This window comes from Triturus cristatus, chromosome 1_2 (genome assembly GCF_964204655.1).
Source record: "Triturus cristatus chromosome 1_2, aTriCri1.1, whole genome shotgun sequence".
Classification (NCBI taxonomy): domain Eukaryota; kingdom Metazoa; phylum Chordata; class Amphibia; order Caudata; family Salamandridae; genus Triturus; species Triturus cristatus.
In genome coordinates, this window is record NC_140580.1 from 235,604,164 (window position 1) to 235,621,345 (window position 17,182).

The following is a 17,182-nucleotide window of genomic DNA, read 5'->3' on the forward strand; positions in this document are numbered from 1 at the left end:
GGTGGGAGAGAGAAGGAACTCAGGTTGCCCCGTTCAATCTCCAGGCATGAAGGTGTAAGCTCTGGAGGTGGGGGTGTAGAACCTGCCCCTCCGACTGCGAGAGGAGGTCTGCCCTCAGAGGGAGACGGAGCGGAGGGCACGAGGAGAGGTGGAGAAGATCTGTATACCACACCCTTCTTGGCCAATCCGGGGCGACCAATATGACTTGGGCCCGGTCTTGGCGAATCTTCCTTAGAACCCGAGGAATCAAGGGTATGGGAGGAAACGCGTAAAGGAGTTGTGAGCCCCAACTCAACTGAAACGCGTCCCCCAACGCCCCCTGCATCGGATACTGGAGACTGCAGAATGACGGGCAGTGCGCGTTCTCGAAAGTGGCAAACAGATCCACCCGAGGGGTTCCCCACATCCGAAAGACATGACGAACCACCACCGGATGGAGCCTCCACTCGTGGTCGGCGGAGAACTGCCGACTGAGACTGTCCGCACGCACGTTCAACACCCCGGCCAGGTGATTTGCCATCAGACAAATCTGATGATCCTGAACCCAGGACCATAGACGTAAGGCCTCTCTGCATAGACAAAGAGACCCCACTCCTCCCTGTTTGTTGACATACCACATTGCGGTCGTGTTGTCCGTCAGGACTTGAACAGACTGACCGCGAAGGGAAGGAAGGAAGGCCTTGAGCGCCAAACGAATCGCCCGCAATTCCAGAAGGTTGATGTGAAGCAACCTTTCCTGTGGAGACCAAAGACCCTTGACCTCCAGATCCCCCAGATGAGCACCCCACCCTAGGGTGGATGCATCCGTTATCACTGTGGCCACCGATGGAGGAAGATGAAAGGGCTTTCCTTGAGACAGGTTGCCCTCCACGCTCCACCAAGACAGATCCGCCGCAGCTTCTCTGGAGATCCTGATCGACTTCCTGAGATCTCCGTTGTGCTGATACCACTGCTTGCGGAGGCACCACTGGAGCGCCCTCATGTGCCAGCGTGCATGGTTGACCAACAGAATGCAGGAAGCGAACAGACCGAGCAGGCGAAGGACCTTCAGAACTGGAACAACCGCTCCATTGTGGAATAAAGGGACCATCTCCTGAATGTCGAGAATCCTTTGAGGAGGAGGGAATGCTCGACACACAGTAGTGTCCAGTACCGCCCCTATGAACAGGTTGCGTTGAGAGGGCACCAGGTGAGATTTGGGCACATTGATCGAAAAACCCAAGTCGAATAACAGCTGAGATTTTACCTGCAGATGACGCTGCACCATCTCTGGGGACTCTGCCTTCAGAAGCCAGTCGTCCAGGTAGGGGAAAACCGGAATCCCCGACCTCCTGAGATGAGCAGCCACCACTGCCATCACCTTCGTGAAGACTCGAGGTGCGGTAGTAAGACCAAACACGAGGACCGCAAACTGGTAGTGTTGCGACCCAACCGTAAAACGGAGATACTTCCTGTGCGACTTCAGGATTGGGACATGAAAGAACGCGTCCTGCAAGTCGAGCGACACCATCCAGTCTCCTTGCTGCAACGCTTGAAGAACCTGCGCAAGGGACAGCATCTTGAATTTCTCCTGCTTCAGGTAAAAGTTCAAGACTCTGAGGTCCAGGATTGGACGCAATCTGCCGTCCTTTTTGGGAATCAGGAAATACCGGGAGTAGCATCCCTGACCCCTTTCCTGCTCCGGAACCACCTCTATTGCACCCTTCTGAAGCAAGGTTAAAACTTCTTTCTGCAGGAGAAGCAGATAGTCTTCCGAGCAATAACCTTGGCAAGGAGGGTAAGGGGGAGGAAACTCCCGAAAGGGAAGGGCGTACCCAGTCTCTACGAGGTTCAAAACCCAAAGGTCTGTTGTAACAGATTTCCAACCCCGTAGAAAGTAGGACACCCGACCCCCCACAGGTCTTACATGATCCGGGATGGGGGATCTAGGGCTGCTTCCCTGATGCCTCATTGGGAGCAGAGGAGGAGGAGGAAGAAGAGGGGTTGCGTCCAGAACCTCTCCGACCCCTTTGCCTCCCTCTATAGGTTTTATAGAGGGGATTCTGCTGTTGCTGCTGCTGCTGCTGTTGGGGCTGCCGGTAAGAGCGAAAAGACGATCTTCCAAAACCCCTAAACTTTCGAAAAGACGAACCCCTAGCAGGAGCTTGCAGTCCCAAGGATTTTGCAGTCAACCTGCTGTCCTTAAAATCGCTGCAGGGCAGAGTCTGCTTTCTCCCCAAACAGCTTCTGTCCGTCGAATGGAAGATCAACCAGCGTAGCTTGTACATCAGCTGAGAACCCAGAGGTACGGAGCCAAGCCTGCCTCCTTGCGGCAACAGACGACCCCATGATCCTTGCCACCGAGTCCGCAGTATCCAGCCCTGACTGGATAACCTGCCTGGCAGCCGCCTGAGTGTCCGCTACAACCTCCAAAAAGGATGACTTATCCCCCTCAGGCAACTTAGGGGCCAAAGACTTAATGGAGTCCATTAGTGCATGCACATAACGCCCCAGCAGGCATGTAGCATTAGTTGATTTTACCGCCATACTTCCTGTGGAAAAGGTCTTTTTGGCTGCCTGATCAACCTTCTTAGATTCCATGTCAGCTGGAGACTGAGGGAAGGCACCCGAAGCATGCTTGGAACATGAAGCCTGCACAACCAAGCTGTCCGGAGATGGATGAGTTGACAAGAAGTCAGGATCCCCTGGTGCAACCTTGTACCTTCTTGCCACCTGTCTGCACACTGCCGGAGATGAAAGGGGTTTCTTCCACACCTCCAAAACCGGCTCCAAGATGGCCTCATTGAAAGGCAACAAAGGCTCTGATGTTGATGATGGAGAATGCAACACTTCTGTAAGCAAGTTGGATTTGTACTCCACAGAAGGCAGCTGCAAATCCAAAAGTTCTGCTGCCTTTTTGATCACTACATGATAGGGAGCCAATTCCTGAGGTGGAGAAGACCTGGCAGATGCATGTTCCCACTCTGGGGTTGTATCCAACCCACTAGCTTCATCAATGCCTTCAAATTCATCTGAAGAAGAGTCGACCTCACCTTCTTCCACCTCTGTCCGATATCTCCCTTCCTCCAATACCCTCTGGGCCTCCCTCCTCGACCGGATCCGGGGAGCCGGCGTCGACGACGTCGTACGCGGCGTCGGAGGAGCCAAAGGTACCGGAGTCGGAGGCGCCATAGGTGGAGTCGGGGGCGCCGGACGCGGCGCTGATGGAGTCGGCCTCGGCGTCGAGGAAGGCTCCGAAGTCCGCTGGTCCTTCCGAGGTCGAAACGGATCTCCAGACGGCTCCGGAAACTGCCAAGAAGGCGCCATCGGCATAAAGGGCATAAAAGGGGCCTGAGCATACTGCTGCGGCACCCCCAGTGAAAAAGCCATCGAACCCACGGGACCAGTTGGTGCTCCGGATGGGTAGGCCGCCCTATTAAAAATGCCATACATAGCATTTAAGAAATTGGCAGAATCTGTACCTGGAGCCGGGAACTGAGGAAAAGGAACAGACCCTGTATCCCCTTGTGGAGTCTCCGGCGTCGGCTCCGCAGTATCTTCCACCGGAGCCTCAGACTCTTCCGGCACCGGAACAGACTCTTCCTGCTCCTGTTCATGCATGGAAGCATCCGACTCCACTCGAACCGGAGTCGATGCCTGAGTCGGAGTCTGCTTCTTCGAAGGAGAACACCTCGGTGACTTCAAAGGTGAAGGAGAAGGAGACAAGCCTTTGCTCCGGCGTCGACGGGGCGAAGCCGACCTCGACCTCGACTTCCTGGACCTCGAGGACCGACGTCGAGAAGAATGTTTCCTCTTCTTGTGGTGCTTCTTCGACCTCGAAGACTTCAAAGTTGATGACCCCCTCTTCGACTTCTCCTTTTTCCTCCCTCTCTTCTCCTCACCGATCTTCTTCATGAAGAGCTTAGTCTTCCTCTCCTTGAGTGCCTTCGGGTTCATGCTTCTACAGCATCCGCACTCTTCCATATCGTGTTCTGAAGAGAGGCACCATAAACAGTTTTGGTGTGGATCCGTCATCGACATCAGACCTCCCCATTCCCTACAGGGCTTAAAGCCCGACTTTCTAGTCGAAGACATACTCGAATTAACAGAGTAAAACGGCTAAACTACAAAGTAGCTAAAGAGCACTGGAAAAAAAAAAAAACGTTGCGCGTCGAAGGCGCGGAAAAAAGGGAACTGACGTCATCACGCCGACGTGGGCTTCTTATGGCCCCGGTGACGTCGATCGGAGTCGCGTGCGGAGCCGATGCATTATGACGTCGCCCACGTCGACGTGGAGTGCTGGGGAAGAAAAGTTCTGTGGAATGCTGGCGCAGGGGATATTCACAAGGTGAGGAATCCACTGGCAGATGTATCCATCAGAATTATTGATATTCCTAATAGAACCGACCCAAGGCATGAAGATAACGGGAGTGTTAGTCTATCATCCTCCTGGGGAAAGTAAGAAATCCCTCTGTGTGGCATTACTGGAAAATCTCACTCCTTATAATATGCAGGCAGACAATTTTTTACTTCTAGGAGATTTTAACCATCATTTAGACATGACAGATAATTTAAATTCTGCAAGCCTTTCAGCAGCTATGGAATCTTTAGGTCTCTTCTCCAAATAAGTAGTTCTACACACACAGCGGGTCATACGGTGGACAACATCTTTGCCGACATCAAGGAGAACAGAGTAGAACCCCCTCTAGAGCTAAGCAGGACAGACCATTTCGCTTTGGGCTTCTCCCTGGTGATCCCAAAATGAGCAGACAAACCTCAAGGGCCTAGGAGCTCCTAAAGAGCATGGGGAAGGTGACTCCAACAGCTTTCAGTGCGGTATTTTCCCCACCATCACTAGGCAACTGCACTGACAGTAACACAGCTTTGCAGCAGCTAGAGACGTCGATTAAAGATGCCTTTGACATTATTGCTCCAATGAGGTCAGTTAGAGTTCAGGATAGAACTGCCCCAGCTCCTTGGTACACAGAACGTCTGAAGGCAGAAAAAGCCAACTGTAGAATCAGAGAACGGAAATGGAGGAAATCAAAATTGGAGGAGGACAAGCGGGTATACAATAATACACAGAACATACCTAAATAATTGCAACACCACGAGAAGATCCTATCTAGGTACCCAAATTTCCAAGGCAAAACACTCCTCGAAAGAACTTTTCAAGATTCTTAAAGAATTCACCACTCCCAGAGCGAGCAACCTCTCGCTCCCACCCACTCAAAAGCTGTATGATGAGTTAGCTGCACATTTCACACAGAAGATCGACAAAATCTATAACTCCTTTGATCGCGAAGAGGAGGCAGGGGTAAGGTTACCCTCCCAGGGAGACTCCCCCCCCCCAGGCTTGAATCCTTCTCAACCATTACCGTTGAACAAATATCCCCACTGCTAGCACATAGTAGGTCAGGATCCCCGTCATATGTAGCTCCCCCCCCCCACATTTTCTCTGACCTGGCATGTGCCCTGTCCGACCCTATCACGGAGATCTGCAACCTGTCACTGGACACTTCTTCGTTCCCCTCGAAATGGAAAGAGGCTTTTATTAAACCACTGCTCAAGAAAGCCCTAGCGGACCCCGCAGACCTTCAAAACTATAGACCAATCTCACTTCTTCCGTGCTGCTCAAACATCCTGGAAACCTGGTCAACAGACAGCTATCGGGCTACCTGGAACAGTATAACCTGCTCGACCCCTCACAATCTGGTTTCCGCACCTGCTACAGCACAGAATCTGCTCTGTCAGAAGTGACGGATTCAATAAGAATGCTGTTAGATGAGAGCACTCCGACAATGCTGGGCCTTTTGGATCTGTCGGCAGCCTTTGACACCATCTCTCACAGAATCCTAGTGGACAAGCTGCGAGAGATTGGTGTCAGAGGAAGGGCTTTAAAATGGATGCAAAGCTTTCTGTCCGACAGATCACAATGCATACAGCTGGACACATTTGTATCTCAGTCAACAGGTGTCGATAAGGGGGTACCACAGGGCTCCATCTTAAGCCACACTCTATTCAATATCTATGTGTCTTCCCTGGCCACTATTATTAGATCTTGCGGGTTCCAGACAATTACCTATGCGGACAACACCCAGGTGATAGTTTCCATAGAGGAGGACCCCGCCGTGACCAGGGAAAAATTCAAGAGCTGCATGTTAAAAATTGCCACATGGATGAGGAAGAACTTCCTACAGCTGAACTCCAATAAAACTGAAATCCTGCTATTTGGGAAAGCCAAGGAATTATGGTCCTCAGAATGGTGGCACGCGGATCTGGGGGATGCCCTTACACCCTAAAACTGGGCCAAAAACCTAGGCATCATTATGGACGACAGACTGTCCATGGAAGAGCATGTTAAAAAGCTTTCAGGCAAATGCTTCGGCCTAATGTGCATGCTGAGCAAAATCTTCCAGTGGATCCCACTCTCTTCCAGAAAGGTTCTCATCCAGGCACTCCTAGTCAGTAGACTAGACTATGGGAATTCTTTACTGGTAGGGATTAGGGAAGATCTCTTGTCAAGGCTGCAGGTCGTCCAAAACCCAGCAGCTCGGCTGGCCCTCAACAAACCGGCACGCACCCGATCACTGCCTTTGCTACGAGAACTACACTGGCTCCCCATTAGGAAAAGATCTATTTTTAAACTCTTATGGCTGGTATTCAAATCTCTCCACGGGTTAGGCCCGGCATATCTAACAAAAAAACTAGAATGGTATATACCGGGACGCCAGCTGAGATCCAGCAGTCAAATTTTGCTCTGTCCCAGAAGAATCAAAAAAGTCAAGATGGGGGGGCGCTGCCTTCTCCCACCTAGCCCAGAAACCCTGGAATGGTCTGACAGAAGACATTCGGGCATGTACCAATCTTGTACAATTCAAGAAATGTCTCAAAACCTGGCTATTTTAAGGAGTTTTGTTCGATCATATAGTCATCTACTGCCTGTCTCCCGGGTGCCGAGGGATCCCCCTGGGGATGATTTGTCGCGCCTTATAAATATTAAATAATAAAATAATAATAAAGTTCAGGGTGCGGTGGGCACAAGTGAATGAAGTGATGAGGACAATGGCGCCAGCTAGAAGGAAGGTAACTTCAGGCAAGGGCAGTTCTGTGCAGCTATAAACAATGGATTTTCTCTGCTTCATCCGTCTGTTAAGACTGAAGTTAAAGATTTTCACACTTGTCTACACTAATTTGACCTGAAACTCAGTTAAGCTGTTCCACCTTTTCCTCGGTCTGGCAGATTGTGTAACACTCTCAATTAGGGTACAAATGTAATGATCATGTATATTAACTTTTACCAATATAAAGTAGAGGCTGTCAAAATTAATTATGATGTCTGAAATAGCAAGGTGAATGATTTGCAAATAAAATGTGAGGGTGCTTATTTACAAGCCCCTTGCGCCGCCAGTGTGTCACTTTTTGTGACACACCAGTAGCGCATTTTGCTGCCCCATATTTACAAGGCCACCCTGCCTGGCTTTCCCTGTCCTCGTAAATACGGCCCCTTTACATGCAGCACTTTGAGTGAAAGTGGAGTTCCATGGGTGTTGCTGTGGGTGTTCCCAAGCACCATCCACAAACCTGACACATTTCCACATTTATGAGAAATCGTGAACCTGGAAATATTTCTCAATGCTACGCCTCAAAGGGGAAGCGTAGGGAGGTGCAGCGAGCAGAAATGTATTCAATGTATTCCTCTTTCTATGCTTGCTGCATTCTGCAGCACACATAGAATGCGGAAATCACCTCTTGTGATTGTTTATGTGAAGGAAGGGACACCTTCCCGCACATAAACAATAATTCCCCTGACGCAGGCATCCTTGCGCCATGGTGCAGGGGTGCCTCGTCAGTGCATGGCAGCTAATTGTGTGCCAGTGCAGGGGAGAGCAAAGGGATCCGTCATATCGTTGTAGATATGACGCATCCCTGTGCTTCGGAATTAACGCAGCGTGGCACAGTCAAATGGCTTGCGGTACCGCGCTGTTTTAATTCTTTGGAAATAAGGCCCGAGATATCTAGTGGTGGCGTTAGCTCTATCATATCCTGCTCCTGAAAAGTTTATTAATCAATGTCGAATAGAAAGTTTTGTTCCAAGAAGCTGCGTTCTCCACTGAGCAAGTCAAAATACCATAGGTGTTTGGAAACATTGCATGAGATATCGCCCTAATGGGCTAAACATAGACACCCACTATTCAGATTTTGCCACTTATCAAAAAGAATTTCAAATGACCTTCAAGAGAAGTATTGCTGGAGCAAACATCAAAAGGTGTAATACTCTACTTTTGTCAAGGTACCCAGGTTATATAAGTGTGTATTTAGCCTGAACTAAGCATCTGGCTATTTTAACTGGCAGGAAAAATTAAGTCCTAGCTGAACATTTTCAGAAAGATTTGGAAGAAAACAAAATATGAATTAGCATGTAGAATGAAAGCTTGTGTCTGTGCAGCAATGGGTTCTCTATTCAGATCGAGAGTATAACAAAGATGGAAAGAAGAGAGACTCCAGAATTCCAGCTGAGAGTCCTCAAGGTTATCACAAGGATGTTCCTACCCTACCATGTCTATTTCTACTCTACGTCATGACATCAGAAAGAAAACACTGAATACATTTCAACCTATCTACTAACACAGAAGACTTCACAACTAACAGCAACAACTACTACTTTCCATCTTCTGAACATTTGGAAAATATAGTCAAGTATTTTCTTTCAAACAGTCAACGATGCAGAGGGAGAATTAAACAAATGATGACTTTTCCCTCGCCATTGTCTGTCGGAATCCTCCCCCCCCCACACACGGCCCATCCGGACCCACCACCCCACCGCTCCATCGCTGTTACCTCCACGGACCCATAGCTGTCTCAGGACCTGGAAAGAAGCCATTGTCATTCCTCAGCTGAAGAAACCCAATTTGGATTTGGAGGACCTCAAAAAGTTTTGTCCAATTTCCTTATTGCCTACCCCTGCCAAACATTTGGAGAAATACATTAATCAGGAACTTCATTGATTGCCATGATCTCCTTGCTTTATCTCAGACTGGGTTCAGGAGTGGGCACAGCACTGAGACAATGCTATTAGTGGCAGCAGTCTGCATCAGAGGTCAGGTGGACCAGGGTGGAGCCCCTATTCTGGGCATGCTGGACCTATCGGCAGCCTTCTATATAGTCTCTACTAAGCATAGGGTCCACTGCTTAGAGCGCCTGGGGGTAGGTTCCAAGGCACTCAGTCTTCTACTCTCCTTTCTCATAGATAGGGTACAAGTTGTCATCTGTGGACAGTTTAGGGCTAAGACTTTCAGCCTTCCTTCTGGGGTGCCTAACCTAACCTCTGTATTTGTGAAGCACATGTTCATCCATAATGGTATCCTGGTGCTGAATAACAGATGTTATATTGTTACCCAACTCAATGGTACTAATTTTATCGACCTCAGATGGATGAAAGGCTGAGTGAACCTGCCAAGATTTGAACCTGTGACCATGAGGTGGAACGCAGGCCCCTGAAGTGGACGTATAAGTCCACTGAGCCACCAGCCACCTGCCTTAGGGCTCCTACTCAGCCTTACCCTTTTCAAACTCTACATTTCTCTCCTCTAGCTGCCATGGTGCACCCTTTTAGATTTTAGCTTTTATCATATTCTGCTTACACGCAAATCATCATGTCAATAACTGACAGCATACCTCTGGTGGCGGATAGATTTAAGATTTGCATGGCAGGAATCAGCATCTGGATGAAAAACAACTTTCTAAAGTTGAATGTGGACTAAACCGAGTTCCTGGTCATTGAGACTCAGCAGACCATCTGCTCTGAACTTTGGTGGCCCCAATCGGGTTGTCTCTTACCCACCCAAGTGGAGTCAGCTAAAAACAGTGGCATTATTTTTGGTAATTTCCTGACTTTGATTCTGCAGGTTAACCACATTACCGGTACTTGTTTCTACATTATTAAATCTTTGAACAAGATCTTCCCCTTTGTCCAGGCAGAGCTTTGTAAATCGGCGGCAGTGGCTATGATCACTTCTCGTTTAGACTACAGCAATGCCTTACATCTGAATAGTAATAAATACATATTTGTTGAATAAGCTTCAGGTTATTCAAAATGCCACTGCCCGTCTTATTTTAAGCACTCGTAATCATTTTTCATGAGCAGAAGAACTTCGGGCCCTTAACTGGCTTCCAGAAAGGAAGCAAGTGATTTTTAAAGCGCTATGCACAGTTTTGCCCACACTGCACCAAAAGGGACCGCGACTTATTCAGTCGTCTTTTCAGTGGTATTTTCACAAAAAGCAGTATCTAGTAGGAAGGTTGTGGTCCCTAAAAAGCAAAATAGGGCGGACTTTCTTTCTCCTACGCTGCAGCAAAACTTTGGAACACCTTACCTGCCCACATTTCTGAAACAGAAACATTGTCGGCTTTCCGAAAACACCTCAGATTAGCTCAAATAGGCTTGGATATTTTAAATGTAAGTAGTCTTTTCATTGATATTGACTTCAGGTTGGTATGTGTCTTATGAACATTATACAATTGTGCTATGGGTTTTAATGACGTGTGTGCACGGATGCGTGATTCATACATGTGATTAAAAGAAGTGAACACATAAAAATATATGTAAAATAATATTACTTGGGGATTTGCAGCCATAATTGTGTAATTTCCATCATCATCATTTGTGGCAACTTCTATGTGCAGGGAACAAGTTCCATCAGTCCATCTTTTCATTTTATAGCGTGCATTTTTCTTTGAAATCTGTGCTCCATCTTTAAACCAGTATACCTGCAAGAATCAAACATAAAATTACCACTGAGTCAATATTACTGCTTATTTCATATATGTTTACGCTTACACATTTGGCGATGTACCCTCCAAATTGAAACGTTTTATGAAGATATTTCACATTTGAGACTAGTGTACTCCAAAGCATCACTGTCTAATGCAGTGTTATATCATAACACAATCTGTATGGTTCCAAGATGGCATTCTTCGAGAAACACTACAGGCAACCCTCCTCCTATCTTTTGTTTGTATGGGTTTTAAGGGCCCAATTCACAAAATCCTGCTAAACACTTTGAAATCTACTATCTCCTTTGTTTTGAGTAAATGCTATAACTTTTAACAAAAGTCTTTTGGATTACTCTGGAAAATGTGCATATAGCGCTATATAAGTCTACATACATCCATTACGAGGAATAAACCTACTGTTCAACGTTGACTTATGCAGATTTTCCTCTGGGTGACAACTTATACCACCGTCATCCTGGCCCATGAAATTTCGGAGCGTTCTCCATGCATTTTCACCACTGAACCACTGCAACACAGTCACTTTATCCTTTTTAGATGTATCTTTCCTGATGGTTGCAAGGTTAGAATAATCATGCAAAATGTTTTTCTTGCTCATATATTTAAATGTGTGGAAGTACAAAACCTGTCGATTGGCCATCTACTATGACACTGATAGAGTGGAAATTTCAAATTTCTTGTAGGGTTGAATTATAATCACATGTATATCGCACCCATATAAAATCCTTTGTTGTATTAACTGAAGTGTTAAAATCGTGGAGAGTGCTAGAATGAAAATGTAATGTGTTTTAGGTAATTGAAAGTAACATGGGGATTTAATGCAGAAAATGAATGTAACTAGCAGAAAAATTTAACATGGAGAACTCAAGTTGTGCATCTGACAATTATTCACGTACTAAATGTGTTTATTAGATGCGCCATTTTACATGTAGGTAAATGCATTAACTGAAGGTGCCTTATTTTTCATAAAGCTCATTTGATGCATTCCCATATTAATGGAATTTTGTAGGCCTGAAATGCATTGCCCTGGAAACTCTGGCTTTAGAATTAACAGTTTGAATTTGTGTGCTGTGAAATTTGTTCTTTCTCATGTTTTGTTTTGCCGGTGAAAGAAGTGCTCATGTTAGTTAGAACTGATTCGCTGGTCGCTGGACGAGGGTCACTGTGTATGAATGTTCTTGAGTGGCTGAATTCTATCAATCTTTTAGATGGCAGACAATTATGGCTTTCAGATGACTGTGAGCGAATGTGTGTGGAGAAATTGTGAAGGAGGGTGAGCTGCTGAGAGGAGTGAGAGTGATGTAAGAGTGTGCCATGCTGTGATATGTTGATTGGAGTAACGCAGCACTGGGATTGGTTGGTAATCATCAGGAAGTTGTGGTTGAAACAGATTGTCTGTCGTAATCCATTGAATGGAAAATTGTATTTTGAAATTATGCAGTGTTTAGGGGGTATTGCAAGATCTGTTTGGGGGTGTTGAAGGGGTTGTTACTCGAGTGGCCGAAGAGGCGCCACCAGAGGATACTCCAGCACATTATATGGCGACAAAAATTGGGCTTCACAATTGGCATAAGATCACTGAGAAGGAGGGTGAATTATACTTTCCACATTTTGATTCATTTTGGCTGGATGTATTGTATCAGTTAAGAGGAGCAATGTTTGCATAACGACTTTTGCCTACACCAACACAGTTTGAGGAGTAAGATGCATAGATGTGTGCAGCTCATGCTAAACAGGGGGAGAAATACCAAGGAAGAATGAGGAAACCTGTAAGGGCATATCAGGACGCACAGTAGAATGCACAGCTTAAGAGATGGAGAGTGGATACCATAGAAGGAGAGGGGTTGTACCCAGTATTGGTAGAAGATTGAAAGTCACCGGACAGTAGTAAAAGGATGAATGGGAGCGACAGTAGTGACAATGAAGACAGCTTCTTGGATGGGTTGTTATCTGAGCGTCCTCCACCTTATAGTCCACAATCAGGGGGGATGAGACTTGGGAGGTGCAGAAAACATGGGAAGTACAACAGCTCAGGTGGATCCTGGCACTGGAATTGGGGGAAGGATAGCCACAGGAGTAGGGGGGACAGGAGTGTCCACCTTTGGAGGTATAGAACAGAACGGAACTAAAGCTGCTTCACAGTTACTGGACGCTCTTACAGTACCTGTCACCATTGGTCCTTTTGTTCCTGTGTATGACCCAAGCTCAGTGGGAAACCTTAGCCAGAGGCAGCTCATACATACCGAAGGGACTGGAGTAGTAAAAACATGAAGCACAAATAGAAATTGTCCTTCTTTGGTATGAAATCTAGTTATCCCTTAGCAGCTACTGCTGACCCTTCTGGAGTATGCATTGGCTCCAGTACTATACGGTCTATACCCCTGGTGAATACCAGTTCAGATTAACGGATGTGGGAGACACCAGTGAGAGGACCAAGTGGTGTTCCGCAGCAACCACAGTACCGAAACTGCCCTCATCGCCGCCACCGATGACATCAGGGCCCTGCTGGACAACGGCGAAACCGCGGCCCTCATCCTCCTGGACCTATCAGCCGCCTTCGACACTGTCTGCCACCGCACCCTACGCACACGCCTCCACAATGCAGGGATCCGAGACAAGGCTCTGGAATGGACCACCTCCTTCCTCTCCGGCAGAACCCAGAGCGTCCGCCTCCCCCTTTGCATTCCGAAGCCACGAGATCATCTGCGGCGTACCCCAAGGATCATCCTTCAGCCCGACACTGTTCAACGTCTACATGGCACCGCTCGCACACGTCACCCAACTGCACGACCTCAACATCATCTCTTAAGCCGACGACACCCAGCGGATCCTCTCCCTCACCAAGGACCCCCTCACTGCCAAAACCAACCTCCACAAAGGAATGAAAGCCGTCGCCGAGTGGATGAAGAACAGCCGCCTGAAGCTAAACTCAGACAAGATGAAGGTCCTCATCCTCGGCTCCACCCCCTCGGCCTGGGATGACTCCTGGTGGCCGACCGCACTGGGAGCAGCACCAACACCCACCGACCACGCATGCAACCTGGGGTTCATCCTTGACTCAACACTCTCCATGACCAAGCAAGTCAACGCCGTCTCATCCTCCTGCTTCAACACCCTCCGCATGCTCCGCAAGATCTACAGGTGGATCCCCACTGAAACGAGAAGAACGGTCACCCAGGCCCTCGTCAGCAGCAGGCTGGACTATGGAAACGCCCTCTACGCAGGAGCCTCGGCCAAACTCCTGAAACGACTCCAACGCATACAGAACGCCTCTGCACACTTGATCCTCGACATCCCTCGTCACAGCCACATCACACCCCACCTGGGAGACCTGCACTGGCTTCCCGTCAACAAGAGGATCACCTTCAAGCTCCTCACCCACGTACACAAGGCACTCCATATCACCGGACCGGCATACCTCAACAGATGACTCACCTTCTACACCTCGAACCGCCAGCTACGCTCCGCCGACCTCGCCCTCGCCACCGTCCCCCGCATCCGAAGAGCGACCACCGGCGGCAGATCGTTCTCCCACCTCGCCGCCAAAACCTGGAACACCATCCCTATCCTCCTACGGCAGACCCAGGACCTACTTACCGTCAGCAGGCTACTCAAGACCTGGCTATTCGAGCAGTAGCAGCACTCCTCCCCCCCTCTCCCTTCTCCCCCAGCGCCTTGAGACCCTCACAGGTGAGTAGCGTGCTTTACAAATGTTCTGATTGATTGATTGTGACATTAGAAGCAAGCACAAGTCAGGGAGCCTCTGTAAATCAACATGTCTTAGATGTTGCAGACTTGGAATCCTGGTTAAGAGACCATATTAACAGCTAGGAGAGTCGGTGTAGAACATCGAGTCAGGGTACCATCAAGGCTGCAGTGAAGGTGAAGCTATTGGATGTAGTGAGGGTGAAGGCTGAAGTGGATGAAATCATCAGTGGGAATTTACCTTTAGACAGGACAGAGACCTATGAGCCAGATGACCTATTGTTTGTAGCGAAGGATGTCACCCGAAGGGCGAGACAAGTGCATGAGTAGTTGTAAGAGTTAGCTCAGACGTATGGAGTAGACTTGCCTCGAACGAAAAAGTTACAGGGAAATCACAGGCTTAGCTACAGTGACTAGGAGCTGGAGGAAAAGAGAGTGTTGGGATTGAAGACACATATCTGAGAGTTGGCCGTAGGAATAAGGGCTTGAAGCGTGATGGATAAGTGAGAGGAAAGATGGTCATAGAAGAAGAGTGTGAGGAAGGTCACAGGGGTAACAATACCTCCTGACGGGGGACAGTGGGTCGAGGCATATCTGTTATAGGAGGTGCCTAGTGGAGAGTATGTGCATGTCCCTTTTAGTAGAGGTGACCTAGCTGCTTTTATGAATGATTTCCCCAGGCTAAGGAAAAAAACCTGATGAGTGGACAAGGAAGATGATCGCTTTATTAAGATCTAGAAGGTGTTGTTGATTGACTTAAATGCCTTGTTTGAAATTGTGGTTCCTAGTGATTTATGGTCTGCTTGTAAAATTGCTATTGAGTGGCCTGCTGTTGAGCCAGAGAGGGATCCGGTAACTCATGGTCCTTCACCAGTGGTTATGAAGAAGTACAATCAGGTGATCACATGCTTGCAGTCAAAAATAGCCCCTCAAGAAATCGATTGGGTTAAGATAGATTGAACCACGCAGGAACCTTAAGAGTCAATTCATGCTGACTATGAGAGGCTGTTACATGCCTTTAAGCAGTACAGTGGGTTAGACACACTCGACCGTAAGGATATGGGACAATTTGTTTCAACATTTATGACAGGATTGAGGCCGGAAATGAGCCTCATGATCCAACAGGAATTAATCTGCTGGCAAAACAAATCCGTAGACAAAATCGCGCGGTACGCTAGGTACTGCAGTGATGAGGTGGACTTTAAACATAGGAGGATAAAGGAGACATTGATGTTGGTTCAAATGTGAAATACACAGAAGGGAGAGCAGGTACAGGCAACAGGGGGAACAGTAGCTCACGGTCAAGGGAATGTTCCAGGAGGTGTCCAAGTTACATCAGTCACGGGACCGGCTGGACAGGTAAGAGGAAGTGTAGTGTAGTTCCTATTTCCCTTATAGGCTCTGCGCATTGGAATAATATACACTATAGTTTTTGCCTAGGACTAAGGTCAGTATGCTCCTATCGAGTATATTAAACTTAATTACTTGTGTGTGCCAGCTAACTCGGAGGTCACTAGAAACTTCTTGAATGAACAAGAAGGGATTAGTTTCTGACAACCACATACACATGACAACTTTGTTTCCCTTAGAATCGGAACGCGTCTCAGAATCGTGGAAACAATAGATAGCAGTTTCACTCAGGCAATCGTGCATGCTTAGTTTCTCCAGAGTTACACAGAAATAGATAGACCGGCGTTTCAATAAAAGGGTTTATTGAACAGTGTTGTTTCTTGTGTAAGAGATATGAGCTGTTACAATCATTAGACAGTAAGCAAGATATAATATGCACAGTGTAAGCAGTAAGAAGAAATAATACTGCAATAGCATTGTCTTTTAGCTATGACATATATTCATATATGCAAACATAAATAACACTGGCTAAAATGTGAATACTCGTCTGATGCTTCTAAATAGTTCTACCCCTGTGTACCTAACCTAAGTGTAGTACGAGGTAAGAAGTAGGTGCTGTTTTCTTTAGTATGGTATATACTAAGTTTAGTATGCCAAGAGTCCCTCTAGGTTCTAGTCGGCTCCATACCTTAGAATGAGAGAGGTGGGAATCTCTATCTGGGTCTCAAACTCTAACACCCCGCGAAGGGAGTCATAACACTGGAAGCTGGATTCTCTGCGAGCAGGGATGACAGCGTCTGGTCAGTGCATCAGGCCAGGATATGGTCTCTTCCGAACTTGCCGTGGCGAACCGTGCAGTCGAGTCGTGCCGTGGTTTGCCATGGTAAGGAAAGGTATATTTATACCTGGAAGGTGCTTAGGAATGCTAGCATTGACGTAAAGTCGGGCAGAGGACGACGTCATGGATGAACCCCTAAGGAATAGTAGTTCATGCATAATAGATGAGTTCTTGGAGAAATCAATAATCCTAGCTAGGGAAAGTCCCGTTCGGCTTAAGGGTCTGGTTTCTAAGAACTCATTGTGACATGGATGAACGGATGTAGGTGAACATGCCTGTATTTGAATTGCATGGCTAATGCCTAAATAAGGACTGGTATTCTATGCCTAAATAAGGGCAATGCGAATTGTGCCTATATAAGGACATGATTCAGGGAAACCTATATACAGGTATCTAAGTCGAAACACAACACCCACTCCATTGACGAATGATCGATATTACTAAATGCTAAACATGCTAAACACATAAAAATGAGTATCACATGTTCACTAAAAACATTTGGAAAAGCATACTAAA

At 47.4% G+C, this 17,182-nt stretch overlaps 1 protein-coding gene across 5 annotated transcripts in view; it reads right to left on the minus strand.

Annotated features, from left to right (window-relative positions):
- The window catches only part of MYPN (myopalladin), a 2,601,563-nt gene that overhangs the window by 718,300 nt on the left and 1,866,081 nt on the right, over positions 1-17,182 (minus strand). For all 5 annotated transcript variants that reach the window (XM_085603535.1, XM_085603537.1, XM_085603533.1 and 2 more), the window contains one exon: positions 10,600-10,749. In XM_085603535.1, the coding sequence (XP_085459661.1) occupies positions 10,600-10,749 (150 nt within the window). The remainder of the gene's footprint in view (positions 1-10,599; positions 10,750-17,182) is intronic.